Here is a 27,705-nt window from a genome sequence, read left to right on the forward strand (position 1 = left end):
AGTCCTTTGTCTTTGAATACAAATGCGTGTGTATTTAAACAGCAACTATGTCCAAAAATGTCCATCCAGTCAAGACGGTTGGGAGGACATGGTTATAGAGTGCAAATTATACTATTTATGTTGTTGGTAAAATGACCATCGATCCACTGGACTAATTATTTTAAAAAAATGTGCCAATGTCTTCCCCACACACAGCCCTTATACGACCTGCAGCCACCAGCAGTTTAAAGTAATGACACAAGGCCTAATGGTAATGAGACAAGTTTTGATGCCTGCCATGACAGACAGAGAGTGGAATAAGTGGGCTAATAGTTAATATTGATTTTTTCCTCGATAATATCTGTGCTTTTGTGAGAGAAATTTAAAAACTCCAAAAACCTGTTCAAAAGTCCAAAAATTAACATAACTGACTTTATTAATAAAAAGGTTTGACGTAAAGAATGTTGAATGTTAACCTCGGTCAACTGCTCAAACATTTAACAAACAAAATGTCAGAAATCAAATACAATAACAAAGTAAAAAGAAAAACTGCAATGTACTTAAGACAGTTTTCCTTCAAATCGTTATCCAAGTTTCCCGTTTGTAATCGTACTAGACAACACATAACAGAACTATGTTTTACAAATTAAAATTAAAAAATAAATATGAGGTCCCGGTGTAAATTATCACTTCAACTGATCCAATTAACATAGTTCTTTACATTTACACTTTTTAAGGCCTTTGTTTCAATTTTCTTTGAAATTAATCCAGAAACTTGGTAACCAACCTTTACCTCTTGTGAAGCCCCTTGACTGAAGAGAGCTCAAGTATTCAATTGGACATCGGACTCCTGGCTTTCTGATTTTCTTTGCAATGACATCAGGAGGACCAACAGCATTTAGCAGCAGATAGCAGTGTACTGTCACAGTGGATAAGACACAGAATCCATAGCTCCTTCTCCCATTTACTTGTTTGCGATAATGATGGTCTAATAGACAAAGTAATATTGTCATATGGCAATTCAATTGTTGCCAAATGACAGATTAATGACATATAACCTAATCTAAGTCAACTACCACTATGAGTCAATGTACGTTGTGACATGACTCATTCAGGTAGTAATCAAACAAAATGATACCTCTATGAGTCATGGTACCTTGTTCCGTGACTCAGAGGTAGTTACCTAGTCATAGTATTAGTCAAGTACCTCTATGAGTTACAGTACCTTGTTCCGTGACTCAGAGGTAGTTACCTAGTCATAGTATTAGTCAAGTACCTCTATGAGTCTGTGAGCCATTTGTATCTATACCTTTAGTTATCCAATCTATGTGAATGTGACAGCATTGCGTCTTACTTAGTAGACGTGTGCAGTTGTCCTGCATAAAGGCCTACCTACAAGGACTACACCACATGCTCAGGGGGGTCAGCTCAGTCAGTAAAAACTCAAACAACACATTCAACTACATTCAAGGTGCTCTGTGTTTGAAATACTTAAAACACTGAGTGCATTAGTGCTGTGCATTCATTATCTCCCCGTTAAAAACCAATACTAAGGAATGTACAAAACGAGAAGAGAAAAAAAGTCACATTCAAGTAAAAGGTCTGAGGGGTGAGGAAGAGGGGAATAGATCCATCATTACCCAGGTCCCGCCCATCCCGGAACCCCCCCCCTCCCCAAGTCTGTCAACGACATGATTGACACGTCATCTCTTGGAGGCTTGGTTACGATCATAGCTACAATAAGGAGATATCACCGGTTGAAACGTTACAGTGTCCTCCAAAGAAAAAAAAAGAAAAGTACCTGTGTTCTAATGCATGCCGGGCTCACACCACCATCCCATCCTCCACCTCCCAATAGTCCACAGCGATCCACTTCCTGTATGAGCTCAGCTCAAACCGTCTTACAACATTGTCTTCATCGCCAAAACGAAAAAAAAAGGTCCCCTTCTCTCCGGAGCAGTTCCCTCACACGGAGCCGAACTCGGCCATCCAGGACTCGTACTTCTCCAGGTCGGACGCGGACACCGACTTGGAGATCTTGGTGAGCGTGAGCGTGAAGTCCTCCATGGTGACGGGCATGAGAAGCTCCTCCTTGGACAGGGCGCGGATCTCCTCCGGACTCAGGCCCTGGATGCGCCGCCGCATGGCCATCATGGAGGCGTCCCTGGTGGGCACACAGGGAGAAGGAACTCTTACAGATACAGACCGGGTGAAGCCTTTGTGAAAAAAAAAGCACAATTTTTTTTCTATGCACGAGGCCCTGGGAATGTACGGCGCTGGCATTAGGGCTAGACAGGGCCCAGGAGCCGTTACAGGCGGACAACTGGCTTATTAATTGACAAAGAGGGAAGAGGTACTTTGTCCATTGTGAACCGTTCATAGAACTGAAAGGGTGAGTTACATCTCAGGTTCTAGGGTTAGGTTCCCTACGGAATAAAGAATGACTTGACTCCCCCTAAGGATGAAGACATGATCATCGGCACAATATAAACTTAAAAATTCTGTCCAACATTCTATCTAGCAAAGGAATAACTCCCAGAAACAACAACAGAGGACACCAATAGCTCTAACGGCTATATGGTATAGTGACTTGGGTGTACTTGTCTGGCTGGTGAGCGCCTATTTTTGTGCCGCATACTCTCTCGCCCTTGCCAGCACACAAACACACCTGCAGACGTTGGTGATGTCAGCTCCAGAAAAGCCCTCGATCCTCTCTGCGATGAAAGCCAGGTCAACGTCAGCGGCCACATCCACCTCCCTCAGGTTGAGCCTCAGCAACTCTGTACGACCCACGGCTGGTAGGACGGACACACACACACACACACACACACACACACACACACACACACACACACACACACACACACACACACACACACACACACACACACACACACACACACACACACACACACACACACACACGATTCAGGGCAGATATTTGATTGATTTTGAATGTAATTTATACACTATTAATCTATACACTTGCATTGTATTTTATTTATTTCGTCCTTCCCTCCTATTATATATAGTAATTTTAACTAGATTACATTTAGGAAATAAAATGTAAATTATTTGGATTTATTCTTTGTATATTTTCTTGTTAAACACATTGCATTGCAGTTGCAAAAATAAATGGGATAGGGTTGGTATCAGGCTGTGTGCGTGTGTGTCTGTGCGGTCGCGTGTGCATCACCTGTAGGCAGGGCGATGTAGATCCTCTTTTCCAGGCGCCGGCGCAGGGCTTCGTCGATGTCCCAGGGGAAGTTGGTGGCCGCCAGTACCATCACCATCTTGGAGGGGTCGTCATTCTCCGAGGCCCCGCCCACACCTGCTCGCCACAAAACCAAACCCGCCCACTGCATCACTCACTCTGCTTTGTTGGCTTGATGGCCGTGTTTTCATTTAGTTTTTTTTCTGATTAAAACAGGAACCTAAACCAAAGATTATCTACTAGGGTAGGGTAGATACCACATGGACCGCAAAACAGCCTAACGAGACGGGTGGGCTGTTACGACACACCTGGAGATGTTTGTATCAGAATATACATCAGCAATTTTGGTTTGCTCAAATACATCAGACGAGTAGGAACCTGTGCAAGCTACATCGCTTGGGAAAACAATGACATTGGGAGAGGGAAAAATGGCTTGACAGATGAGTCCTCCCACAGGGTAATTGCAGACTTAATAATCGCAGTAATTAATTGAAATCTATATTCCGTTTAAAATGTCATATCAAAACACAGCATGGTCTTTAAATGATTTAACCACTGATCAATCGTCTGTCTGAGTAACCTCACTGTCAGAACACGGCGTGTCAGGGGAATACTTGTTGGCAAGATTTTAATTGGGATTTTGGATTCCGATTACCTGAAGGCTAAAGGGTAAGGGTATTAATAACTTATGACTCCTGTGTGCAGATCTGCATCCCGCTCACCGTCCATCTGCACCAGGAGCTCGGACTTGACCCTGCGGCTGGCCTCGTGCTCGTCCGATGTCCCCCTCCGGCTGCAGATGGAGTCGATCTCGTCGATGAAGATGGTGGTCGGGGCGTAGAACCGAGCCTGGGAAGACAAAGTATGTCAGAATGTACAGTTCTAACATCAAAGATGTAAGAATGTATGGTTCTACCCTAAAGGATTTAAGAATGGATGGTTCTACCATCAAGGATTTAAGAATGTACGGTTCTTCACCATTTTAATTGCTGCTCAACTGCAAGCAAATGTCAGCAACGACATAAACACACAGACACATACACACATACACACAGTCTCACCATCTCAAACAGCAAACGGACCAGCTTCTCGGACTCGCCCCGGTACTTGGAGGTGAGGGTGGAGGAGGACACATTGAAGAAGGTCGTGCCGCACTCGGTGGCCACAGCCTTGGCTAGCATAGTCTTGCCAGTCCCTGGAGGGCCGACCATCAGCACACCCTGTTAGGCACCAAAGATAGAAGGGACAGAGCGAGAGAGAGAGAAACCGAAAGAGAGAGCGACAGACAGAGAGAGACAGAGACACGTTGTTTAAACTACAACATGTCAAGTCTCAAATAGACACCCATAGATTAAAACAAAATTTATTCTGTACTGCAGGAATTTTTTTAATGTGGAAGTGAACAATAACATGAAATGGGGGTCAACTCTGCAGCATACTGACAAAGCAAAAGTGAGAGCAGAAGTGAGAGCATTCTGTAGACCCAAGTAACCCAAATTATTCTGGTTGTCTTTTAGACTTAACATGGGGCTGTTGGTCAGATTAGAGAGATATTGTTAGAGTGGAATTTGTAAGAAATAGCATAGCCTTCCCTAAGCTATTAGCGAATTTTGATTTTAGATTGAGACCAGGTAATTTTAGACCATTCGGGGCATGTTTTCTGTGATTGTTCCAGGTGATCCATTTAACACGTCAATCACAGCTTAGTGAACCTCAACACTGCTCAATGGCGGAGTACATAGGGGGGAGGGAGGGAGGAGGGGAGGGAGGGAGGGAGCAGAGCGGGAGGGTCGTTTGTTTGGTTAGGTTTCAAAAATCTCTCTCTTTATAAATCTCAAATCCTATGTATGGTGAATGGTGAAGCGCAAACACACAACACCATGCACACCCATGTTTGTGTGTACGTCAATGAATGCTATTTGCACCTTCCAGGGTCGACGGATACCCTTGAAGAAGTCAGGCATCCACATGGGCAACACCACCGCTTCTCTGAGCAGCTTCTTAGCATCCTCCAAATCAGCAATGTCCTCCCTAGGACACACACACACACACACACACACACACACACACACACACACACACACACACACACACACACACACACACACACACACACACACACACACACACACACACACACACACACACACCTTGAAGCCTGGTGTTATGGGTAGCATTACCCACACAAATTTTAGAGTGTTTAGGTGCGCGTGTCCCGTCGTCATACCAGTGGATGTTGGGGTTGCGAGAGACAATATCCCTCTCTAGCGCTTCCACCAGGTCGCTGTCCTGCCCAGCACCCTCATACTTTCTCAGCTCTCCTTCTCCTATACCTTCACCTTTCTTTGACTGGTGGGGATGGGTGAGAAGACAAAGCATTCACAATACAAGCTATTGCACTTTAAAATCGCGTCTATCCAGTGCAGGCAGTGTCAGGTTTTGAGTGTCCTGTATAATTCCATATGGCTCGTATCCTTAATGCCTTATATTACTATGATTTTATCCGCTAAATATCAGCCTACCCAGGGATTACAGATAAAACTGTGCCTCTTGGTTAACTCTGGCAGGTGTACAGGAATGTAATCAAGGTGCACAGTCATGGTCAAAGAAACCATTCTAGGAAATTAGAAGGACCAAACTAGGAGAAGATTAGGATTCAGTAGCATCCTGACCTTGTCGTCCTTGGCCTTGTGGCCCCGGTTCTCCCTGGAGGCTTGCCGCTCTGACTTGGGGTTGACCGGACCACGGCCCGATGGTGCTGCCGCTCGTGGCTTCACACCGCTACTGGGACGCCTCACTGCAGCAGGGTTCCTGCACATGAAACACATGGATATGAGCTCAAGTAGCAGCTAACAAGAAATAAAAAACGCAGAGGATTGTCCTAGTCTGTGGGCTAAGCTGCTGTCACTAATGCAGGCGAAAGGGAGAGTTCGAGTCCCTTGGGGGCGAACCTAAAGTACTTTGCCAGTATCAGAGCCAGCCTGCCAATTATCTCGAACCAGACAAAAACAGGTCCCCAGACACAGAAGATGAAAAACCACACATACCGCCGTTGGCACGACACACCTATGGACAGGAATGCAACTACTTATTTGCAAGGAGGAACAAGGAAGGGTCTTGTACAGTGTTAATCTCGTTGAACTACTTGGCTCCCCAACGTCGGATAGGTGACAGAGAACATACCGGTGTTCTGCCGGGGTGGGAGGGGGCCAGACGGCTGGATCCTGTGGCCGCTCATCTGGGAGAGCAGCGGAGAAATCCACAGGCTTTTCTGACTTGAAGCTCTCAAGTGTTCCCACAATTCCTTTCACCTGCTGATACTCTTCTGACAGCTCCTGCTTCACCTGGTGCAAATCAAAACATGAGGTTACGTTTGTATTTACACAGGTTTGGCTCAACCTGCTGTGGAAGAATACACGGGCATTGGCTGGGCTGTATACTTTGCAATTATTGTTATTAATGATCAAATGTGTAGGAATAGTAAACAGTGGCAGTTGTATGAGATATGTGGGGATTTAATACATTTGTGTTCTATGATATCCTCTTCATAATGTTGGATTTCACCGTCTATAGTGTTAATGTGCATCAGAAAATCCCGAACCTGTTGCCATTTGACTTTGAGGGCAGGGTCTCGGAGAGACTGGCAGTACTTGTGTATCTGTTGAATGACTCCCTCGTAGTACACCATTGAAGAGTCATAATTCCCCAGCAGCGCATATTCTCGCCCCTTCTTTGCGTTGTCACATATCTCAGCCAAATTCATACTGGACGGTGGCTCTGCAGGGAAAAAGAACTTGGCTCTTACCCAAAATTTCAAATCTTGAAAAGAAGTCACATGATGACAACAAGGCCAGTCATTCATACCAAGTCCCCATTGAAACAAATACTGATATACAGGTTGTTGTCATTGTAATAAAAACATAGCAATTTCATTATTCAAAATATGTGCAGAATGCATAAGGCGGGGTTTACATTACATTTCAGAAGTTCGATATAAATGTACAGGCCTATAAGAAAACATAAGTTAGTACCGCTGCCGCCCTGTTAGCTTGAGCTAACTCGAACCACTAGCTGGGCCACAGAAAAGTAAACCAATCGCATGCATGGAGAGATACCGTTAACACTACGGCTAATCTACTGAATGCGACACATCAATTCGTAGACACAAAAACAACTGACGGTTGACTCACTACGTCTTAAATACATGTTATTATACACTCACTGTTACAAAATGTAATACGGCGAGTATAAATGTCTTGGATCAGGCGAAGTCCAAACACAAGCCAATGTTACCATGGTCGCCGAGACGCCGTGTGGAGAATGACTGAACGCCTCATTAGTGGTGCGTTCAAGTCCTCGTTGAAAACATGTAGAACAGAGCCATCAAAGCACCTAAGCCTAAGTGAAGTCTGCACATGACGTTATGTATTGCATTTAACAGAAGCAACACTCTACATTATTTCCGGCCTACTGCATATGTAATAAATAAGTTAAATAACACCCCATTTTAGCCATTATGTCTTCATTATGTATTGTATTACATATATTATATACATAATGCATGGGCATATCCATTATAGCACGACACATGTTTACATGTAACGTAAATAATTCCATCAATCTTTATTGTGAATACCTGATTTAGGGTGAAGAGATCCTCACACTCAAAGGTGTGTCCTGGGTAGTATACCAAATATTCTCATGCAAAGGAATTTCATGTGTTTTATTTTATTTCAATTTAGCAATTTTATACTTCAATAAAAAATTAAATAAAAAAAACGAGAACAATAACAACATTTTACTCCAAAATAAAAGCTACATTGTCAGACACTGGCATTTCTCTCAAACAAAGTGTTACACATGAGCAGGCATAGTTTATTAATCACAAAGACGGGATATAATATTTACAGTTCAAATGTGTGTACTGTATTATTCACAACTACATTCTGTTCCACAGTAGTCCCTTTCTTAACTGATTAAATGTTATGTAGATTGTATTATTCTGCAAGCTCACAATACTGCCAGCAATGGAAATTACAGTAGCAAGTAATTAATAGGAACCCCCTTTTATCTCAAAGAGCACATGCACATTCAATACAGAAAGGCATGTTCAATCCCAGGGCCCTTTTTCTGTGGTTGTTTTATATTGTGTTTACAAAGCAGACGTTTTTCAGTATTTTGCAATCAATGTAGCGAAACTTATTGCATTTACTTAATGTTCCTCTTTTGCTTTGTGTAGTATTTTTCTACTTTTTGAGTTATACCTTAAACCTACAGTAAACTTGTTCATATTGGAGGCTTCTTTCTTTTATCACATGGATTTGTCCTCTTTTACACTCTTTGAGATTGTATAAATTGCTATACAAATGAACTTCGCTGAATACCTTTACACTGTTCTGGTCTTAACATTTGTTCGCAGCTTTACATGACCCTATGGGGGAACCCTGGTTGTGGTTAAATTGCTGAACACCCAATTCTCGCTGGTATTTCCACTTTACTTCCCCTTGGGGGAATTCCCACCATCAAATGAATACCATTCAAATTTACCTAAGCACCGTTAAGACTTTAGACTACAGGCAGCACCTTATTCCCGACATGCATTGTTGTTTGATCAGCCATCTGCAAGAAACCAGAACAACATGAAGACGTATGGGAGATCGGTTGGAAATCAACAATGGAAGACATTCATATTGCTAACCCTGTATACGCACATACGCAGGCACACACACCAGCAGTGCGGCTACACTTCAGCATTGACAACCTGTGGCCTCATGTTCTCTCTGATACCAAAGCAGACTCGAGCTGCTCTCACTGGGCTGCTTCAGCCTCAGAGGCTTATGGTTCTTCAATCTGTAGGCCAATGTCAGGAAGATTGAATCAACGTGTTCCTTCTCAGCAGGGTCCTTGGCTGACGTCTCAAACAGGGGGAAGTTGTAGCCATCTGCCATGCGTTGGGCGTGGGACGTTGGCACCTCCCGATGCGCTCTGAGGTCGCATTTGTTGCCCACCAGGATGCGGGGCACCATGGGGCCCACAGAGTGCCGGCTACACTCACTGATCCACTCGGGGAGGCTCTCAAACGAGGTCAGGCTGGTCACGTCGTACACAAAGACGACGGCGTGTACGTTGCGGTAATAGTGCTCTACCATGCTCTTCCTGAAGCGCTCCTGCCCGGCTGTGTCCCATATCTGCAGCTGATGGTGGAGGTCAATAAAGGCATAACATATATATTAGTTATTATAAACTTATTATAAACTAAAAACATTTTAGATCCAAATAGTTAACATAATGAATAACACATGAGCTATAAACACACAAACACAAATCAAATACACATCATATACAGGCACACACAACAAACAAATATACATGACTTATAGGCTATATATAGACCAATGGAGATACATGTAATACATCACACATAATTATATTTGGTCTTTATGACAAGTATTATAATGATTTGGATTGTATTATCTGCAATTCCATTGTAAAATACGAGAAAATGCTTGATAGAAGCGATCAGCTATGTGATTTGTACCGTCGCATACTATGATGGAGGTCACATATCTAGAGAAGCAAAAACGACGTGGCTTATTTTACAGCAAGCGAGCTAGTTATATTTTTGACTACCTTTCGTTTCAGACAGAGCAGATAAAACGAGTACTTCAGAAGCAGTTATTTTCTATATGTGGTGGGCTATGCACGCCTTATTATGGAGGTCCATAAATACCACGACGGGGTTAATAATGCTGTAGGATCCCTAGGGTTGTTAACACATATCTAGGTATAACACTTTGAAACCCTTACCTTGATTCGTTCTCCGTCGAGCTCGAGTGTCTTTTCTCTGAAATCAACACCGATGGTAGCCTCTGGGTTTTTGAGAAAAATGCCGCCACAGAATCTATAAGTCAAGCACGTCTTCCCTACATTAGAGTCACCTATTACTATGATCTTAAAAATGCGAGCTTCGAGGCTATCATTTTCAAGCTGTGATGACAATTGAGTATCATTTCGATTGAAAACTGTATCAAAAACCTCCACAGGGTTGTTTTCAATTGCCATTGCTCATCCCCGCCACCTAGATGTAGTACATTCTAAACACCGCGAGAATATACGACCCAATCGGTGCCGCGCATCCACACAATAAAGATCAACTGAATTTCCTTCAGTGCCCGTATAAAACCTTTGAGCATGTTTATTCCATGTGTTCAAATGAAATTAAAAAACGCATAATTAAACTTGGAGTGGGAGGTATACCAAACCAGGCTTTAAGCATAAACATTTATACTTTTAATTAAAACAGTTAGAATTCATGTTATGCTATCTTCACCATCCACTAGGCATATATTACTTTAGAAGGAATACACAAATCAAATATATATACACATATCATAGTGCAATGTACTTTCATTCCATAGACCCTGTTTTTCCCCAATTTCAAACAATCTAAACTATGGAAATAACACAACAGTAAAATAATTTAACATTAACGTTTAAACCACAACATTGAAACACATTTTCTTCAGGGATTTAAATTCAGTAATGGCATATAGGCTTTGCTCGGCCTAACCTGAGTACAGTGCATTGGCTGTTCATTTCATTCATTTTTACAAAATTGGCTTTGCCTTAATTAAGGGTAAGAAAGGGGTAGGAAATAGAGGTGGCCGATTTAGAGTGTATGGTATTCTGACTTAAAATGGAGGCAAATAATGATAATAACCAGTACAAATAATAATAAACAGTAGGTATTCATGTGTTCTAAATATGGACAGCGAAATCTAAAGTTTCTTTAATCCTTCAATCACAATGCTCATCAATGAGGGATACAAAAGCTTATTGACACACCACAAAAGTTCTTGGCTCAGAAAGACATCCACCTGTCACACACCTGCTTTAAATGAAAAACACCACACGGTCGGGCATTGCGATGGCCCCTTGCATATGTTACACTTGCCTCCTGTAAAAAACTGAAAAAAACGAAACACCTGCAATGTCGCAATAATCATCACCAGTTCTCATCGGAGAACGAGCTGGAGCTCGCCGAGTCGGACTCGGCGTCCGTCAGGCCGTCCAGGTCCCAGTCGGCGCTGGAGCCGCTGTCGTCCTCCTCCTCCATGGACACGCTGTGTGCCGAGCCCAGGCAGGGCGGGTACAGCCGCGTGGCAACACACACAGGCCCCAGTGTGCACACGTACACTGCCATGACGTTCTTCCAGGTGTCCCGGGCGGGCTCGTACTCGTGGATCAGCATCCGGTTCTTGTTGTGCTGAAGCAGCGTCTGCGTCAGCAGCAGCAGCTTGCCGTCGTGCTGGATCACCTGGTAGTTGAGCGCCCGGCTGTCGATGGGGATGTCGCCCAGCCTCTTCCACTCCCCCCGGCTTGGGCTGTAGGCCTTCACCACGGGGATGTCGCACACGCACACGATCTGGTCCTGGAACACGCACGCCTTGTGCAGCTTGTCCCGCCGCAGCGAGCCGCAGTTGCGCCAGCGGTTGCGCCGGGGGTCGTAGCAGAGCATCCGCCGCCGGTTCACCACGTACAGGTGCTCGTGGAGCGTCACCACCTGCATCTTGCCCAGCGAGTGGGGCAGGGGGGCCACAAAGGTCCACTGGTTCCTCTGGACGCTGTAGCACTCCACCTCCTTCAGCCGCACGTCCGTCACGGGGCTCCGGCCCCCCAGGATGTACACGTGGCCGTTGAGGTAGCCCATCCCGGAGTGGATCCGGGCCAGGGGTCGCTCGGCCAGCTCCTGCCAGTTGTTCAGCAGTGGGTTGTAGAGCCAGAAGTGTTTGGACAGGTGGGAGGCTAGGTAGAGGTTGTTTTCAGGCGTGGCGCAGGCGATCAGGGACTCCATGGTGGAGCGCTTGTAGTCCTGACTGCTGAGGTCCACCAGTGGGGGGGCCATGAAGTAGAGGTCCTCAGAGTAGGGGTCGCAGCACATTATGTTGTCGTTTGGCAGGCCAAAGAAGAGGATCATTTCTTTCGCGCTGGCGCCTATCCTGTGCTTTGGAGTCACCGATTTTGCAGATATGTCCTCCTCGGACGACCGGTTGACAAAGTATGCCAGATATTTCTCAATTAATGGACTGGCCATGAGGCTCTCCAGGTAAGGTTTGTCCCCCTCAGCAAACAGGTTCCAGCGCACACACCGGAGAACCTGTAATGCGTCCTCAGTCTCCACTGGTGCATTGGCCTGTATCCACTGTAGAGCTGCTGAGCACACTTTTCTTTCACAGTCGACATCCAGAGTGTCTAAACCCAACACCTCTTGTATATGCGTCAAGTCCAGGTCACAAAGCTCATTTCCATTAAAAAGATGGTTAAAGTTTTTTGCTATGAACGTTTGGGCTTTTTCTTTTAATTCGAGATTACCAAACGTGTCAGCAAAATTAAGGAGGCCCACACAATTCGAGAGGTCCAGCCTCCGCGTCATAAAACTGGAACAGGCGAGTCTGACGTACTCGAGCTGTAACATATTGGCAGCCCCGTAAACCTTTTGGACATTGCTCTCTGTAATTGTTACTTTTCCAGTGTAACAGTAGTCTATTATCACAGACATGGATTCGGCGTCCACACCCCGAATTACTACTTTATCCTGCATACTTTCATTTAAGCCACCAGTGAACATGCTTTTGAAATAGGGACTGGCAGCAGCGAGGATGTTGCGGTTGCACTGGAAAAGTTTTTCAATGTCACCTTTGACTGACTGCTCGTCGCAGTGGTCCAGGGATCCGTCGCCCTGCACTCCGATAACGATGTCAGCGAGCAGTCGGGAGTCGTACAAGGATTTAAGTTCTTTAAGTAAGCCTCGGGCATGGTCGACGTCTTCCAATTCTTCGGGACCACTGAAATAACTCAATACCGATGCCATCGAGAAAACGTGCTGTCATCAACTATTGTTTTCTTTGCGAGAGAATAGCTTCTTAATAAATCACAGAGGACGATTTTGTATCCTTGGTTAACTTGGCGCTAAGACTACTGTTATTGCTCATTCGTCTCAAGATAACAATCATAGAAAATGTATTAGCAGCGACTTGCTAGATTAACGCTGGCTTGATTGTATAGCTTACAATTCGTCAATGCATTTCCGTATAATGCTAATGATGTGTCCAAAATATGCTTACTCCGTAAATATGATTCGTCGATATAAATTTTAACAGTTTCACCCATGTTTCTGAAGGCATATTCCAGGCATACTCGTAGTATATTTGACGTCCCAGTGAAAGCAGCTGTGTAGCGTTTTTTGAAATACAGTAGCATACGACTTTCCCCTCACACAATCTTGCTAATGTGATGGCCGCACATGTCTCTGATTGGTCACGAGAGATTGGGGGCGCACCATGTTTGGTTGACTTCGTTTTCAGAGGGACGAGCATAGAGAATATAGAGATATTTTTATTGAAGCTCACATTTGAGCTTAAATAAAATATTAATACATTTAAACCGTACGTCTTTAATCAGTTATTATAGACTAATAGAAAGATATCTTGCATTAAATAAATAAGAATGCATGCTGAAAACAATGAACAAAATGGTCCTTTCCACCTACCAAGAGCTCTGCACATACCTATTGGCCCACCGGCCTGCCTTTACCTACCTACCTAACAACGTAGCTGCCCAATTAGCTACCTTTTCATTCCGACATCTATTCAACGTTGGGATTCATTTTTAATTCTTGATAGTTAATATATAGATATTCTTAATTGTAATAATGACGATCTAAGATAATTGAAATTGAACAAGTATACCACAGTTAGATACTTTTATTTGTGGGTACATGTATAATTGTGTTTATGCTTTAATGTGTGGGTTTGTGTGTGTGTGTGTGTGTGTGTGTGTGTGTGTGTGTGTGTGTGTGTGTGTGTGTGTGTGTGTGTGTGTGTGTGTGTGTGTGTGTGTGTGTGTGTGTGTGTGTGTGTACGTGATTATGTGTGTGTGCATGTATATAGTATGAACATCTGTTCGTTCATTTCTTTCCAGCTTCAGGTGTATCTCCGGTTGAGTTCGTTGATCCTGCGGAGCCCCTCCTTATTGTTGATGGTCTTGTGGACGGTGATGAGGTAGGGGAAGGCGGAGGGGAGCTCCACCCTGCGGCTCAGCCTCTGTTGGCCCCAGTGGAGGCACCGCAGCCTCTCGGCCAGGTCCCTCCTCCCGGCACGCTCCAGACCGTCCTGCAGGAGCTTTGTCTTGTTACTCTTGTCCCATGATGACTCGTACCTTGGGTCAAAAGGGAACACGTGAAGAAAGATTCTCACAAAGGCTGCTAGGATACTGTGAAAGGAAAAATTTGGATTATTATCTTTGTTTGAAATATATGCAAATAAGCAATTTGCATTTGTATGGGGTGATCCATCATATGAAACATTTAACTCAGGGTTTCTCAACTGGGAGTTGGTGCACGACATGTGCTAGTTAGGTTTTCAGCTTTGGTTTTAGGGTTAGGGTTTTGTTCCCAGGACAACGGTTCCAGAAAGGGACCATAGTCCCAGGACAGGGCCCAAAGGGCTCCACAGCCATCCTGGTGATCCACCAGGACTGGGTTATTGAAAAATGTCTAGCACTAGCATTTGAGAGTTCATACGTAAACATACACACACACACACACACACACACACACACACACACACACACACACACACACACACACACACACACACACACACACACACACACACACACACACACACACACACACATACACGTACATACAGTGTCACACACACAAACACCAACAAAAATGCACATAGGAGAGGTGACACACGCACACACACACACACACACACACACACACACACACACACACACACACACACACACACACACACACACACACACACACACACACACACACACACACACACTCTACCAGCATTCCAACATTTTTCTGGCTTGGACGCTCTTTTCGACGGACTTGGACTGGAACTGCCTGATCTGAGCTCTGGTGAAGCCAAGTTCATCACCCAGAACGGTCCACTCAAAACCCAGCTCCCTGGCGATCTCTTGCAATGTGGTCAGGTTGATTACCGCATCCTAGAAATAAGAAAATGCATACATTTCTACTTATTTGATCTATGAAAAGTCCTCTTAATTTTAAAGTGATTTATATAGAATTGTAAATGACTGCATACCTCTTGTGCTTTATTTGGCATTCTCTCAAAAGACAAGCTTGGCTCCCTGCTTTGCATGACAACACAAAGAAATAATTAGAAAGACGAGTGTAAGTTTTCCCCCTTCTATACTAAAGTTATCATTGGGTCATTTATAGGTTGTATGTTAGTGATCTAGAAGTTCAAATAGCATTGCACACTTACATATTATCAGAAGATGTTTGCCGAGGAGGGAATGTGAGTGTGATGAGTTTGATCCTAGCGTTACCTTGGAGCTTGGTCATCAACATCGTGCCCTGTTAAGGTTTAGTTTGAAGAACAGTATCTGCCTTTAAGCTAATCATTACCAGATGATCTCTGCTGCTAAATATTAGGATGTCTGGATGAAATTAGGATGAAATATGACAAACGTCAAATAATTGCATCAATGTTATAATGACCTTACTCAAAACAACCTTGTAACATATTTGATTTAAAATGCATTATAGATACAAAGTATAAACATTACAGGCACAGGAAATATTTTTAAAAAGCACTTTTATTTTATTTAAAAATGAACATCTTCCTCAATTTATTGTCCCCATAAAAAGCCTCAAATGTGGATGTGCAATATCATTGCAGCGACTGTCATCAAAAAACATCAAAACATCAACTTTCTTGTAAACAGTTATGAAGATTAACAATGTGTGACTGTGCAGTTATATTTTAGGTTACTTTGTTTACTTAAAAACAACAAATAATGTATTTGATGTGTTAATAATACGTAATAATACTTCTGAAAAAGTGCTGTAAGTTGCAAAACAATAAATATAACATATTTTCCACTACGGTAACAGGCACAAATCATTCGTAACTCGATTTTAGTATAACTTTATATTCAATGGCAAAAGCATAAATAACAGAATTAACCCATGATAAAATATGATATAAAATCATTATAAGCTTGTAATAACGTAAAAAGCCTTCAATTTTGAGTTTTGTCGTCTTCCAAACTGAGTTGTACTTCTTTTCAAATCAATCAAACCATGAACTATCCACAATTGTTTATGCATACCACGTCACAGAGGATCACTTTCATGTCAAACAACTGATCAACATATCAACATATTGCCAGGCTCAGTACACTCATTTCCCAACAGGTCAGTTTGTGTATCAGCAGGTTATTAGGTCGAGATCCAGCCTGCTGGATCCCTACTCCTCTCGGTACTATACCATATGGTACAACAGTGCTTCCCAAATTGTAACAGTCTTTCTCTCTCGGGTAAAACCCCAAGAAAGGACCCTTCTGACAACGTAACTGGCAGATGAGTTGGGGCCGGGGGGTTTTGTGGGGCTCTCTTGCAGCGTTACCCTGTACGCCGGGCGGAGGCGCGTCTTCCTCAGCTCTGCCTCAGTAGCAGCCGTCCTTCCAACTCCCGTCCCTCAGGGCGCTCAAGGCGGCCATGCTCTTCGGAGGGGCCAGCAAACTGTGGGGTTTAAAGAGGCATGTGGAATCAGTTGAGGAGAGGGGAGAGCCTACACAACCGGGGTAGCGATAATACGCCCTGGCTCCCCGTTTCTCACACAGTTTAATGAGGAATCCGAGGGCAATTAAGCAAAAGGATAAAACCAAATGATCATCCGTTTTCATTGCAGATGTTTTCCTCTTCCCTGTGGTCGTCTCCACTTACATGGATAATTAAACCTTAATTCATTTGCGCACCAAACATAATGCAGTGATTTACGTTGGGCTTACCTGCGTGTGGGCTGAGCGATTTTGCTGGGGCGGAATATCCCGCTGGTGCCTACGAAGGAGGCCGGGCGAGGTAGGGAGGTGCGGGGCACAGCGGAGGCCTGGTGGGTGGCTGCCTTCAGGGGCAGCGCCACCGGGTTGGTGCTGCTGGGCTTGAGGTGCTGGATGGGCAAGGCCCCGCCGCTGGGGAAGGAGTGCAGGCTGACCGAGGAGGTCATGCTGGGTGTGTTGGGGGTGGTGGAGGGTGGGGGGCCCTGCTGGACGGTGGGGCTGACATAGGCGGTGGCTTTCAGCGGCTGCCTTGTCATGTTGGCGAAGTTGCCCACACTCTGTACACGCTGGATGAGCTGGCCTGGAGAAGGGACTAGAGAGAAGGAGAGGGAGAGGGAGAGGGAGAGGGAGAAAGGGGGAGAGGAGTGGGGGAAAGAGAGAGAGAGAGAGAGAGAGAGGGAGAGGGAGAGGGAGAGAGGGAGAGGGAGAGAGGGAGAGGGAGAGGGGGGGAGAGAGAGAGAGAGGGAGAGGGAGAGGGAGAGAGAGAGAGAGAGAGAGAGGGGGGGGAGAGCAGGAGAGAGAGAGAGAGATTGACATCAGAGGGACTATAGAAATGTATTCTTGAGAGACGTTGGCATGCCTTTTGTGAAGCTGACATGCCTTAGATTTAAAGGATAACCAGGGAATACAATGAAACACATAAAACATAGGGACGATGTCACTTAGTTGCAAGTGACACCAACTGGCAGTCATTTGATCCAATCAGAGAGATAACTAAAACCCTGTTACCTGCACTCTGGATTACTCCATTGATGTTATTTTCTTACTGTGTAAATTGATTGATTAAATCTTGTGTAAATCAAAAGTGTATCTCTATGTTGTATATCTTGCGAGCACACCTCCAGTATTGTCTCGAGACCTAGTCTGGAACCAGCCCTACACAGACAGCTCGGCTCCGAAAAGAATTCAGTCGGCCAATCAACAAACGCAGTGTGTGATAAATAAATAAATGATAAAATCAGAAAGTACAATTTTGGACTTTTCTACGATGGATTCATTTATATTATAATCTTATTTCTGCTTTGGAATTAGTTTTATTTAAGTGCAGGATTTTTGGACTTAAATGAAAATGTTAGCAGTAACGTTCAAAGTAACTGTGAAGGGTGCAACAGTGTTTACTTTGGAAATACGACACTCGGGATCCGACTGGCTGAAGCTCATCCAACCGGCTGCAGTGTGAGGTTGCCTGACAACGCCCATCAACAAAAACGTTCCGGTGCTAATGAGCGAAATTTGTCTGACTGTGCGAGGCTACGCCTATACTATTCCATGCATTGAATCCCTGTAAACAGTACAGCATGGGTTAACTCATAGACTTGAGGAGAGAAGGGTTTTTTCTTACTGGATGACTGGAGTCGTGCAAGGCCGCTAGAGGAGTCAAAGCTCTGGCTGTTCCGGAGGGAAGACATCATTGGCAGGGAGGAGGGGCCAGGTGAGGGGCTGACAGGGGACAGCAGGCTTGGAATGCTGGGGACACTAGCCATGCTGGGGGATCTGAGCAGGTTGGGCATGCTTCTCCGTAACTTCTCTATAGTCATAGCCGTGTCAAAACAATACAGTGGGAGAGTCAAGACGTGCATATACTGGTGTGCAGGAATCTGACCAGGGATACTACAGCAGCATAGCGTCACAGCATTTTTCTTGAAACAACATGATATCATCTGTTAACTTCGTTGTAATTGTACATGCAAAAGTACCGGAAAATATTTTTTTTGCTTGTTTGACTGAAATAAAGTGACGTGGAACACAAATTATCCCACAAGAAAATATAAGTGTACTATTTACTCAACTCGGTTAATTTAAACCGGGCAGGCCAAATTAAAGTAGAAATCCTCAGCAGTTTGGTTTGTCAGTTGTGCACGCAAAGGCTAAGGATCAATATAGGCATTATAAAAACAATAAAAACCTAATTAAACAAACAGAATACATTTAAACTCAATTCATAATTGTTTTCATATCATATATGAAGGGTTTTATTTACTGTGGAATTGAATGTAAAAGATTAATGATCGTTCCGTTTACTGTCAACCATCTGGTAAAATGCATTACAATATATCAGTCAGTGAACCAGTGTTGAATCCTTTTGACGTTGCCATGTCTGGATGCTGTAAAGTCTCTAAACCCGCCTCCCCCATAAACCCGCTGGTCTCCCATCAGAGATGACCCACATGTGGTAGCCATGGTTAAGATGCTTAACGGGACCCAGTGGGACACAGCCTGCTCTCATTGGCTTTAGTCCCCACACCAAGCCCTCATCTGATGGATCATCTTGAATGTTGTCATTGTCATTAAACGGCCAACGCATTTCTGCAAATGAACAATTAATCATTTTGTTCATCTTTATAATCAATGTGCAGAACCAGCTAATACAAACAAAAACAGTAATAAATAAATAATAATAAATATTTTCTTTCTGTATTTGACTGCTCCCCTCCCTCCCACTATGTACATCTCTTAGTTTTATTCCCCAGCTTTAATCGCTTTTAATTGTGCATATTAAAGCACATTGTAAACCTTGCTTTGAAAGGTGCAAAACAAATCAAGTGCATTATAACAATTATCCAAGTATTTGGTACTTCTTGTTCTTGGTGATTTGTATATATTCCCTTCCCCCTCACCTGCTGCGATACTCCTGTAGCCCATGCTGGTGTCCACGGCCAGGCTGGGGGCCCCAGAGTACTGGGAGAGCCCCCCCAGGGGGAACTGGGGGCTGGAGGGGCTGCGTCTGCAGTCCCTAATGCTGGAGAAGGTGTGGGAGTGGGGCAGGCCCCCCCGCTGCATGGAGCTGGTGCGGAAGAGCCGCGGCTGGGGAGGGGGCAGCTGGTCGTAGCCTTCGTCCTCGTCTTCATCCTCCTCCTCCAGGTCCATCTCGCTGCGCCGGAGCGAGTTGATGGAGAAGCTGGAGCTGCGGCGGCTGACTGTGGCTGAGGTAGAAGCGTAGTCCTGCCGGAGACCTGCAGGGGGCGCCATAAATCAGGATTTATCACAAGGACTCGTTAAAGCCGTCCACACATGATGCGCAATGTCAATGTTTTCCTACGGAGTCGGGTTTTGAAGCCGCGCCAAGCATTGATGCTACATTACAGGTATCTCAGATTCTCCACCTTGATGCTGTGCTCAAAGTTCAAACTATTTATACTTTGACCTAGTTGACGCTGACTTCTCGGAACGCATCCAATCAGAGCACAGCTTTGTTTGAAGTTCTATAACCAACAGAATCTAAACTCTAACGGCTTTCTCCCTTTCTAAACCTAAATACATCTTTGATGAGTTAAAGTGCTAAACTCCCATCTGTTGGCTTGCTATATTCTGAATGCCTAACCTAGCGTCAAGTGCTTTTCGGGAGGCTCATCATGTGTGGACCCCTTTGACTACTGCCAGTATCAGAGGCACCGTCTGCGCACTCCGTTTGAAGGCACCTGTCAGCCATGAATCCCCATCATGGGGAGGGGGACACTTTGGACAGACTGGTGCGTCAGTCCTTCACCCAAATCACCTACATAACATTAATAGGAATAGCCAAGATAAAGGTCAGACTATTTTGTTTTGGCTGGCTGACATTTCCCTCGCGTAGTAGGAAAAGAGGGAATGAGGGGAGAGAGCAGCTGGCCGGAAGACTCACTCTCCTCCTGAAGTCGAGCCATGACCTGCACGTCTGTCATGTCCTGTAGTTTGTAGCCCATTGAGATGGAGTCTTCCTCCAGCTCCGACGCCCCCACCTCGCTGTCCATGGAGGACTGGGGACTGACGGCCGCGTGCCGGCGACCCACGTCTACAAGAACCACAACAAACACAAGATACTCATCACTCTGACCGGGACGCTCTCATTTAAATATGATAATTATAACGTGTATTTTAATAAAGATACTCCAGACAGATTGCTGCCATTTTATCTGTTAGTTTATCTTATACCTAATATTTTATCGTATCATTTTAAAATGCTATAATGACTATTCATTTGGGGTTATTTATTCGTTGAATGACTATGACTGCAGGAATCTAAAGGACTGCATGAATGACATCATTGGTTTAATGATGCTTGCTTCGCACCCACGAAGTAAGCATCAGCATAAACACAGAGACAGCGGATGTCAGTATGAGCCTTACTGTGGAGGGCGGTGTTAGAGAGGAAGGTCGGAGTCCTGTCACTGAGGGTGGAGAGAGGCCTGCCCGGGAGGCCCAGCAGGGACACAGGATGGCTGGACAGGGCCAAGGGGGCTGGGCGTGGGAGAGATCGACAGAGAGGGCGGGGTTACAATCAGTCTCTAATCTCCAGGCAGAGGCACGCTTCCGTGCTGCTGCTTACATATTCCAGGGTCGATATCAACACTCTGTTTTGGAAGATATGTCCTAAGAAGACGTCCAATTGATTAAGGGAATAATCCGCTGGGATGTTTGGAGTGTATGTTACATCTTGTTGTGTGGGCAGACCAACCAAATTGTTTAAGCTCCTTACTAATATTACTTTTGATGGGTCAAGGACAGGCTGCCAACTTGCCCTCCTAGTACTAGAGGGGTTTTATGCCTACATGATTACTGAGTGAGTGACTAAACTAGTACCGGTAGTTGTTGTTTCCTATGTAGTGTTGTCCAAAGTATGTAGTTATATGTATGAAGTCATAGTTATGAGTTGTTATTACAGGTGTACGTGTGCTCTTTCGCTCTCGATCTCATATTATCTGAGTGATAAGAAGTCTGTAGCATTGCTGAACAATATCCATATGTCGAGATAGGCTATGGCAAAACTTGTGAAGATCTTAATGAGAAAATGTCAATAGATGTGATACATGTGTATAAAAGTAGTTCACTAGCTTTGATTTGGTTTGCATTACATTTCAGTGCACTGCACTGCATTTCATTGCATTGCACTGACTAGCATTGCATCATCCCCCCCCGCAATGCCAACGTTGCACTTGTCAAAGAAAATCCACTTCTAAGCTTCACTTCGCACTATGAACTCCTTCATTTCAGGCTGTTTAGATCAAACGAAACAGAAACGGCCATCATGGTTTACCTCACCCTGCTCTCGTCAAAAGCCATTAAAATCAGAATTTCAAAGTCACCTTGGCGTCAGAGAGACTAACGTAATATGCGTGTGTATTACATCCTGGGATGTGTCTCTAACAAACTACAACAACAACAACGAGACACAAGTAACCCAGCGAATAAAATCCAAAGCCTCTGGGATTAGAAGCAACCGTATATGACCTTGTTAATGTCATTAATTAATTTGAATCTCTCCTCAAATCTCAAATTGAAAACAGTTCTGAGATTACGATTCAAAGAGAGATCTTTTCTCAGTCTGAACACCCGGCGACGGTTGTACGATTGATAAAGACAACCGTTATCTAAATCCCCTCGGGAGGGAGTGTTCGCCTCCTTCAATCTGGACCGACCCACGACGGGTTCTCGGCTACACAGATTCTCGAGGTTGAGGCATCTCCTTATTTCTCTTGTGTGCAACAGGGGTTAAGAGAAAACGATAGTGTGCGGTTAGTGAATGGTGCGTAGGGTGGTGGGAGCGGTTACCTGGGGGCTCGGTTAGTGCAGCAGGTTTAGGGTAAGGCAGGATGGGGAGACTGAGGCTGGACAGGCCCTCTATGCAGCTGTAGGGTCGTACCGAGGGGGCGGTCCTCCATCGCTTGGCTGCAGGGAGGAGGGCAGGAAAAGGGGGCCAGGTCAGTCGGGTTAGAGCCTGGAGCTTTGCCCTGTCCCAATCTCTCTCTCTCCAAATCTCTGTCTTCCGATCTCGTTCTCTCCCCCCCCTCTCTCCTTCCTATTAACTCTCTCTTTCTCGATCTCCCAATCTCTCAACTTAATCTATCTCTGATTAATGCATTTTTACTGTCATGCAGGCACGCATTTACACTCCCAACTACACACAGACACACTCTGACATAGACACAAACACAGACACACACACAAACACTTTCAGTTTGCAGATCAGAATTGATGATCTAAGGTTATAAGGTCAGAGTTCTTTTGCATTGGATAACGTGTTAATACGAGGTTTGGCGGACCACAGAGGCTTATTGTGTTAAAGTACAGATTTTTACTGCCGGGGATGTAAGGATAAGCAGAGATTTTGCATGTGGGCTTTTCCCTTTCCAAATTTCTGGATTAGAACAGTGATGGTCAGCTTCGCATTTAAGGGCAGCTAGAATTAAGCAGCACATGCTTCCAATTTAAAGTCCCAAATGTTCCATATTTCAATTAGTTTTTTAATCCTTAAGTGGTCAATAATATTGGCGTAGAATGACACAGGGATCCTGTGTGTGGAAGCATGTAAACATTCATTTAGCAGGCTGTTTATTGGTAGGCAAACAGGCACAAACCAGGGGGAGCAGTGTATTAGGCATTCCCATCAACAAGTGCTGGATGAAACAGTCTTTCAGAGCCAGTACTGAAAACAACCAGCTACTAAGGTTAAGCAACAAAAGAGCATTCATGGCCTGGCCAAGCCCAGCCAAATCTTCCCTGAAAACAGTTTCATAAAGAGGACAAGACCTTAATTCAGGCACATAAACACACACACAAGAACTGACGCACGCAGACAAACAAACATATTGCACACACATATACACACACACGCACACAAACACACAAGCATATTGACTTAATTGAATTAATGCAGATCAGATAAAACAACAAAAGGTCACCAACTGCTTTGTGAATTTTGAAGATTGTGTGGACTGAATACATTGACATGCTGCATTGAATGCAGACACACAAATATATTCATGGCACGAGTCTCTGTTATAGAAACCAGATGCAGAACGAATCTGCTCCAAAATGAGGTCAATGTTAAAATAGTGTCTCTGAACTTTTTTTACTTACAAAACTAACATTGGGCTTGAGAGTAAATAACCAGATTTGTATATGTTTTCAAAGTTATATATGTTTTGCTTGTTTTTATGTTGACAGTGGTCTGTTATTGTTGGGTTGAGGAAAACAAGGAACTAAAAAAAGGCTATTGGTTTATTTATCCTATCCTATAATTAAGTGTTCTGTAAGAAGATGTTTCCCATTTTCTCATTAATACTCTTTTAATTACACTTTAGTTAAACATATTGATATGTGTCTAGGGAAAGATAATCTTTCATTGCAAAAAAACATCAACAGAAACAAGATTAAGCCTTTTCAGTCCAACCCAAGTGGAAACCCAAATGGAGTTTGTATTTGGTGCTCATGTTGCAGATACACACTTGGCTTATGTGCAAAATGTAGTGTAAATCCTGTTCTATGTGGAAGCAGGATGTGTGAGGCTTCTGCGATCACATGGCATTAAGCCTTGTCGGGACAGATGTCCACATGTGGCCAGGCGGGCTGCCACATGCGTGGGCATACGTGGGTTGGAGATGCTACAGCACACCAATGGCATAATATACATGCAAGAGTACACCATACTGACTGTATACATACATACATGTATATGTACACTGTATGTATGTATGTATGTACATACATACATACATACATACATACATACATACATACATACTGTATGTATGTATGTATGCATGCATGTATGAATGCATGTATGTTTGTTTGTTTGTATGCAAGTATATATGAATGTATAGATGTATAGACGTGTGTATCACGGTATGCTGTTCCATGAATAACATACCATAACTGTAGCACCTTCCCATCTATGCCCACAGTACACTGAACACGGGGCAGTAGGTCGACAGCACCCTTGAGTACAGGCCTATAGCCTACCTTGGTCCAGTCTGTGACAGAGGGTCATCTTGGCCAGCTCCACCTCGGGCCCCGGGTGGTCCAGGACCTGCCTGCACCACTGGAGAGGACTGAGCACCGCCTCGCCCTGGAACCGGCCCCGGGGACTCACGTATAGCCTGGAACACACACACACACACGCACACACACACACACACCCAGATACACACATGCACAGACACACACACACACACACACACACACACACACACACACACACACACACACACACACACACACACACACACACACACACACACACACACACACACACACACACACACACACACACAAGCTTAGTTAACATAACTTGCTAGACTTCTGTTCCATAGCCCTTGAACGAGACGCGTCCAGATGACAGGAAACAGATTTCCAGGTGAAGTTCAGTGCAATGCTATAATGAGGCAGCCGGGGTGTGTTGTGAAGCGGAATAAAGGCTCCATTTGAAGCCCCAGGAAGCAGCTGGAGAACATGAGGCCAGTGGACCCGCGGGGACAATGGTGGGCTCCACACTGGTGATATTTCATCTCCCAATCAGACGCCGGCGTGCCGGCGGTAAACACAGCGGCTGTGTAAAGGGAGCGATGATCGTCAGCCACGCAAAACACAACACATATACCGTATACCTGTGAGGGATCAAACAGTGCTGCTGTGTGATTTGTTTTATAGTTTATTTTTATTTGTCCCACAGTCACAGCTTTACAGTTAGAGCCACACAGGCGAGTTCAGCAGCTCTGGCAGCCATGACACTTTGATTATCCCCGGTGATATAAGGGGGTATTAGAGTTGTCTCTGCTACTGAGATACAGGACATATTTTACGCTGTGATTTTATCCCCTCTTCCCAGCTCTGAAGAAATATTGTCTGTGTGTTTGTGTGTGTGTGTGTGTGTGTGTGTGTGTGTGTGTGTGTGTGTGTGTGTGTGTGTGTGTGTGTGTGTGTGTGTGTGTGTCTGAGTGTGTGTGTGTGCGTGTATATGTCTATGTGTGTGTGTGTGTGTGTGTATATATGGTTGTGTGTTAGTGTGTGTGTGTGTGTGTGTGTGTGTGTGTGTGTGTGTGTGTGTGTGTGTGTGTGTGTGTGTGTGTGTGTGTGTGTGTGTGTGTGTGTGTGTGTGTGTGTGTGTGTGTGTATGGTGTAATGTGTATGTCTGTGTGTGTTTGATCTATACAATTAAAGACTCCAGGGCCTTGATCTGAAAAATAGCCCATGTAGCATCTGGTGCTAGAACCGTGGAGTAAATGCTGAGACAAGATAATAGAACAGCAGGGCTGGAAATAAGATACCCCATATAATATTGACCTCCTCTGAAACACCTCCCACCACACAAACCTACATTTAAAGGCACTGGGCCACTGTGTGAAACCGATTTCACAGTAACTCGGTGTTCTCCATACATAAATCAACACGATCAATGGGACTAGAGAGAAAAAACGGTGACTGCAAAGCAGTAGCTTCTCGTGCACGTATAGATGTTGTCAACGTGTCCTTGGCAAGAGGCTAAGAATACAGAAAAAGACCTTTCGTGTGGTTAAATAGGCCACAGTGTTAAAGAGGACCAAGCTTACTCAGGGCGGGTTATTAGTTCTGTTAAATGGAGTGAGAGGAAGAGCTCGGTACAACCCGTTAGATTTCCACATCGCCCATATCACACAGAGTCGCTCAGTGCAGGGACACTAGGTACTTTCACAGGCAGAAGTGAAAGTAGTTCAGCTTCGGGATAAACAGCAGCAGGCAGGAAAACCGTGGAGGGCTGAGGACCATTGTCTCAGACGGCGTGCACTGTGAAAAGATACCACTCCTCATTGTGTGCACCTTTTAAAATATCACCCATTTTGGACGCGCTGTAAGACAAACGCGATACACTATAAAGTACTACACTTAAATTTATATTTGATTGTATAGGAATAACAATGAAATTATGCATTAATTATTGACAACCTGTTTGACATAGTGGGCCTGTATAGGCCTATATGCATGCACTTGTGATATAGCCATTATTACTATTTCGGGCAAAGATCCTCTTGGACAGATCCGTCATTTCAAAATATGCCCAAATTGTAATCGTAGCAATGTGGGCTAAACATTATCAATGATGTACATTTAATTGGCAAGGGACGTTTCAGTCGCGGTGGTAATGACCATAACAACAACATGAGGCGACAGCCAAAGCAACAAGCCCTTACCAGGTATCCGCATCGCCAGCCGGTAGCACTGCGTTGAGATCCAGCATCTCCACCTCATCCAGGACCGTGGGTCCAGCCTCAGCATCGCCCTCCTCGGCAGCAGCATCACGAGACACCGAGCTCGGCTGGAAATAGGCGAAGGGCTCCTCCGCCAAGCGGAACGTGGTGTTGGTATCAAGGCCACTCGGATGCGACTGTGTAGAACTTAAAACGCTGTAATCCACAGAGAAATGGTCGCTGGAGCACGTTGTGGTGCCGTGTAGACAGGACAAGGAGGTGTTCAGATGAGGCCCGCTGATTGTGCAATTGTTTACAGCGTTCGCCCTGGTCCGCAATTGTTCGTTTTGCTTCTCCAATTTTCGCACCAATTCTTGCAGCTTTATCACTTCGAGCTCCGCGTTCGCTATTTTACTGTTCCCGTTCACGTCGGCCATCATCTGGGGGTTCAACACTTCTGCTTCCATGAGGAAAACACATTGATAATGACAAATTAAAACCCCGGCCTATACGCGTGGATGGTAGAGGGTCCTGGTTCTCAGTTCAATGACAAGTGTCCAGATCTCCCCTCTGGTTGTAGGCACTACACGTTCCGATTTGAGCACAAGAGCCGTGTGGCTCGGCCCCCATAGATGCTGCGCGGCGCGAGACAGACGGCTGGAGGACCGCGGTCCAACCAGGAGAAAGCATCCATGCTGCCTC

At 44.7% G+C, this 27,705-nt stretch overlaps 5 protein-coding genes across 7 annotated transcripts; all 5 read right to left on the reverse strand.

Moving 5' to 3' along the window:
* Positions 1-190: 190 nt before the first annotated feature.
* Positions 191-7,637, reverse strand: katnal1 (katanin p60 subunit A-like 1). 3 transcript variants are annotated; one of them, XM_056579856.1, is made up of 11 exons: positions 7,487-7,637; positions 6,795-6,970; positions 6,377-6,537; positions 5,866-6,004; positions 5,421-5,542; positions 5,119-5,224; positions 4,255-4,413; positions 3,916-4,042; positions 3,176-3,310; positions 2,648-2,774; positions 191-2,143 (listed from the first exon to the last, which is right to left on the reverse strand). In XM_056579856.1, the coding sequence occupies exons 2-11, from the start codon at positions 6,954-6,956 to the stop codon at positions 1,945-1,947; spliced, it is 1,437 nt and encodes a 478-aa protein (XP_056435831.1). In that variant the 5' UTR covers positions 6,957-6,970; positions 7,487-7,637; the 3' UTR covers positions 191-1,944. The 3 variants fall into 3 exon arrangements, with proteins under 3 accessions (XP_056435831.1, XP_056435832.1, XP_056435829.1); XM_056579857.1 differs by lacking the exon at positions 7,487-7,637 and adding an exon at positions 7,225-7,396; XM_056579854.1 differs by having other exon boundaries at positions 192-2,143; positions 7,416-7,637.
* Positions 7,638-7,761: 124 nt separating this feature from the next.
* zgc:101559 (Ras-related protein Rab-33B-like) lies at positions 7,762-10,270 on the reverse strand. The gene is made up of 2 exons (XM_056579859.1): positions 10,001-10,270; positions 7,762-9,387 (listed from the first exon to the last, which is right to left on the reverse strand). Exons 1-2 carry the CDS (start codon positions 10,253-10,255, stop codon positions 8,941-8,943), a joined length of 702 nt encoding a protein of 233 aa, XP_056435834.1. The 5' UTR covers positions 10,256-10,270; the 3' UTR covers positions 7,762-8,940.
* Positions 10,271-10,465: 195 nt separating this feature from the next.
* Positions 10,466-13,480, reverse strand: kbtbd7 (kelch repeat and BTB (POZ) domain containing 7). The gene has a single exon (XM_056579858.1). The coding sequence runs from the start codon at positions 13,062-13,064 to the stop codon at positions 11,199-11,201; it is 1,866 nt and encodes a 621-aa protein (XP_056435833.1). The 5' UTR covers positions 13,065-13,480; the 3' UTR covers positions 10,466-11,198.
* A 695-nt stretch (positions 13,481-14,175) lies between these two features.
* wu:fc50b12 (uncharacterized protein LOC103911624 homolog) lies at positions 14,176-15,342 on the reverse strand. The gene is made up of 3 exons (XM_056580422.1): positions 15,322-15,342; positions 15,060-15,223; positions 14,176-14,410 (listed from the first exon to the last, which is right to left on the reverse strand). The coding sequence occupies exons 1-3, from the start codon at positions 15,340-15,342 to the stop codon at positions 14,176-14,178; spliced, it is 420 nt and encodes a 139-aa protein (XP_056436397.1).
* A 1,348-nt stretch (positions 15,343-16,690) lies between these two features.
* slain1a (SLAIN motif family, member 1a) lies at positions 16,691-27,659 on the reverse strand. Its single transcript, XM_056580423.1, has 8 exons — positions 27,007-27,659; positions 24,803-24,939; positions 20,706-20,855; positions 19,702-20,037; positions 18,426-18,611; positions 17,291-17,396; positions 17,036-17,215; positions 16,691-16,766 (listed from the first exon to the last, which is right to left on the reverse strand). Exons 1-8 carry the CDS (start codon positions 27,468-27,470, stop codon positions 16,691-16,693), a joined length of 1,635 nt encoding a protein of 544 aa, XP_056436398.1. The 5' UTR covers positions 27,471-27,659.
* Positions 27,660-27,705: the final 46 nt, after the last annotated feature.

Source organism: Gadus chalcogrammus, chromosome 20 (genome assembly GCF_026213295.1).
Source record: "Gadus chalcogrammus isolate NIFS_2021 chromosome 20, NIFS_Gcha_1.0, whole genome shotgun sequence".
NCBI classification, from domain to species: Eukaryota; Metazoa; Chordata; class Actinopteri; order Gadiformes; family Gadidae; genus Gadus; species Gadus chalcogrammus.

What these genes read in the sequence shown, in the direction of transcription:
- katnal1 (XM_056579856.1), bottom strand. Translation starts at nt 6,956, where the DNA reads ATGAATTTGGCTGAGATATGTGACAACGCAAAGAAGGGGCGAGAATAT. An exon ending in CCCACCCCGGCAGAACACCG is followed by an intron (nt 6,005 to 6,376) that starts GTATGTTCTCTG and finishes TTTCATGTGCAG; the next exon opens with GAACCCTGCTGCAGTGAGGC. An exon ending in TCCGTTTGCTGTTTGAGATG is followed by an intron (nt 4,043 to 4,254) that starts GTGAGACTGTGT and finishes TTGTCTTCCCAG; the next exon opens with GCTCGGTTCTACGCCCCGAC.
- zgc:101559 (XM_056579859.1), bottom strand. Translation starts at nt 10,255, where the DNA reads ATGGCAATTGAAAACAACCCTGTGGAGGTTTTTGATACAGTTTTCAAT. An exon ending in TCGACGGAGAACGAATCAAG is followed by an intron (nt 9,388 to 10,000) that starts GTAAGGGTTTCA and finishes CTCCACCATCAG; the next exon opens with CTGCAGATATGGGACACAGC.
- kbtbd7 (XM_056579858.1), bottom strand. Translation starts at nt 13,064, where the DNA reads ATGGCATCGGTATTGAGTTATTTCAGTGGTCCCGAAGAATTGGAAGAC.
- wu:fc50b12 (XM_056580422.1), bottom strand. Translation starts at nt 15,342, where the DNA reads ATGCCAAATAAAGCACAAGAG. An exon ending in TGCCAAATAAAGCACAAGAG is followed by an intron (nt 15,224 to 15,321) that starts GTATGCAGTCAT and finishes TCTTATTTCTAG; the next exon opens with GATGCGGTAATCAACCTGAC. An exon ending in AGAAAAATGTTGGAATGCTG is followed by an intron (nt 14,411 to 15,059) that starts GTAGAGTGTGTG and finishes TTTTGACCCAAG; the next exon opens with GTACGAGTCATCATGGGACA.
- slain1a (XM_056580423.1), bottom strand. Translation starts at nt 27,470, where the DNA reads ATGGAAGCAGAAGTGTTGAACCCCCAGATGATGGCCGACGTGAACGGG. An exon ending in CTGTCACAGACTGGACCAAG is followed by an intron (nt 20,856 to 24,802) that starts GTAGGCTATAGG and finishes TGGTTCTTGTAG; the next exon opens with ACGTGGGTCGCCGGCACGCG. An exon ending in TGCACGACTCCAGTCATCCA is followed by an intron (nt 17,397 to 18,425) that starts GTAAGAAAAAAC and finishes CCTTCTCTCTAG; the next exon opens with TCCCTTCTCCAGGCCAGCTC.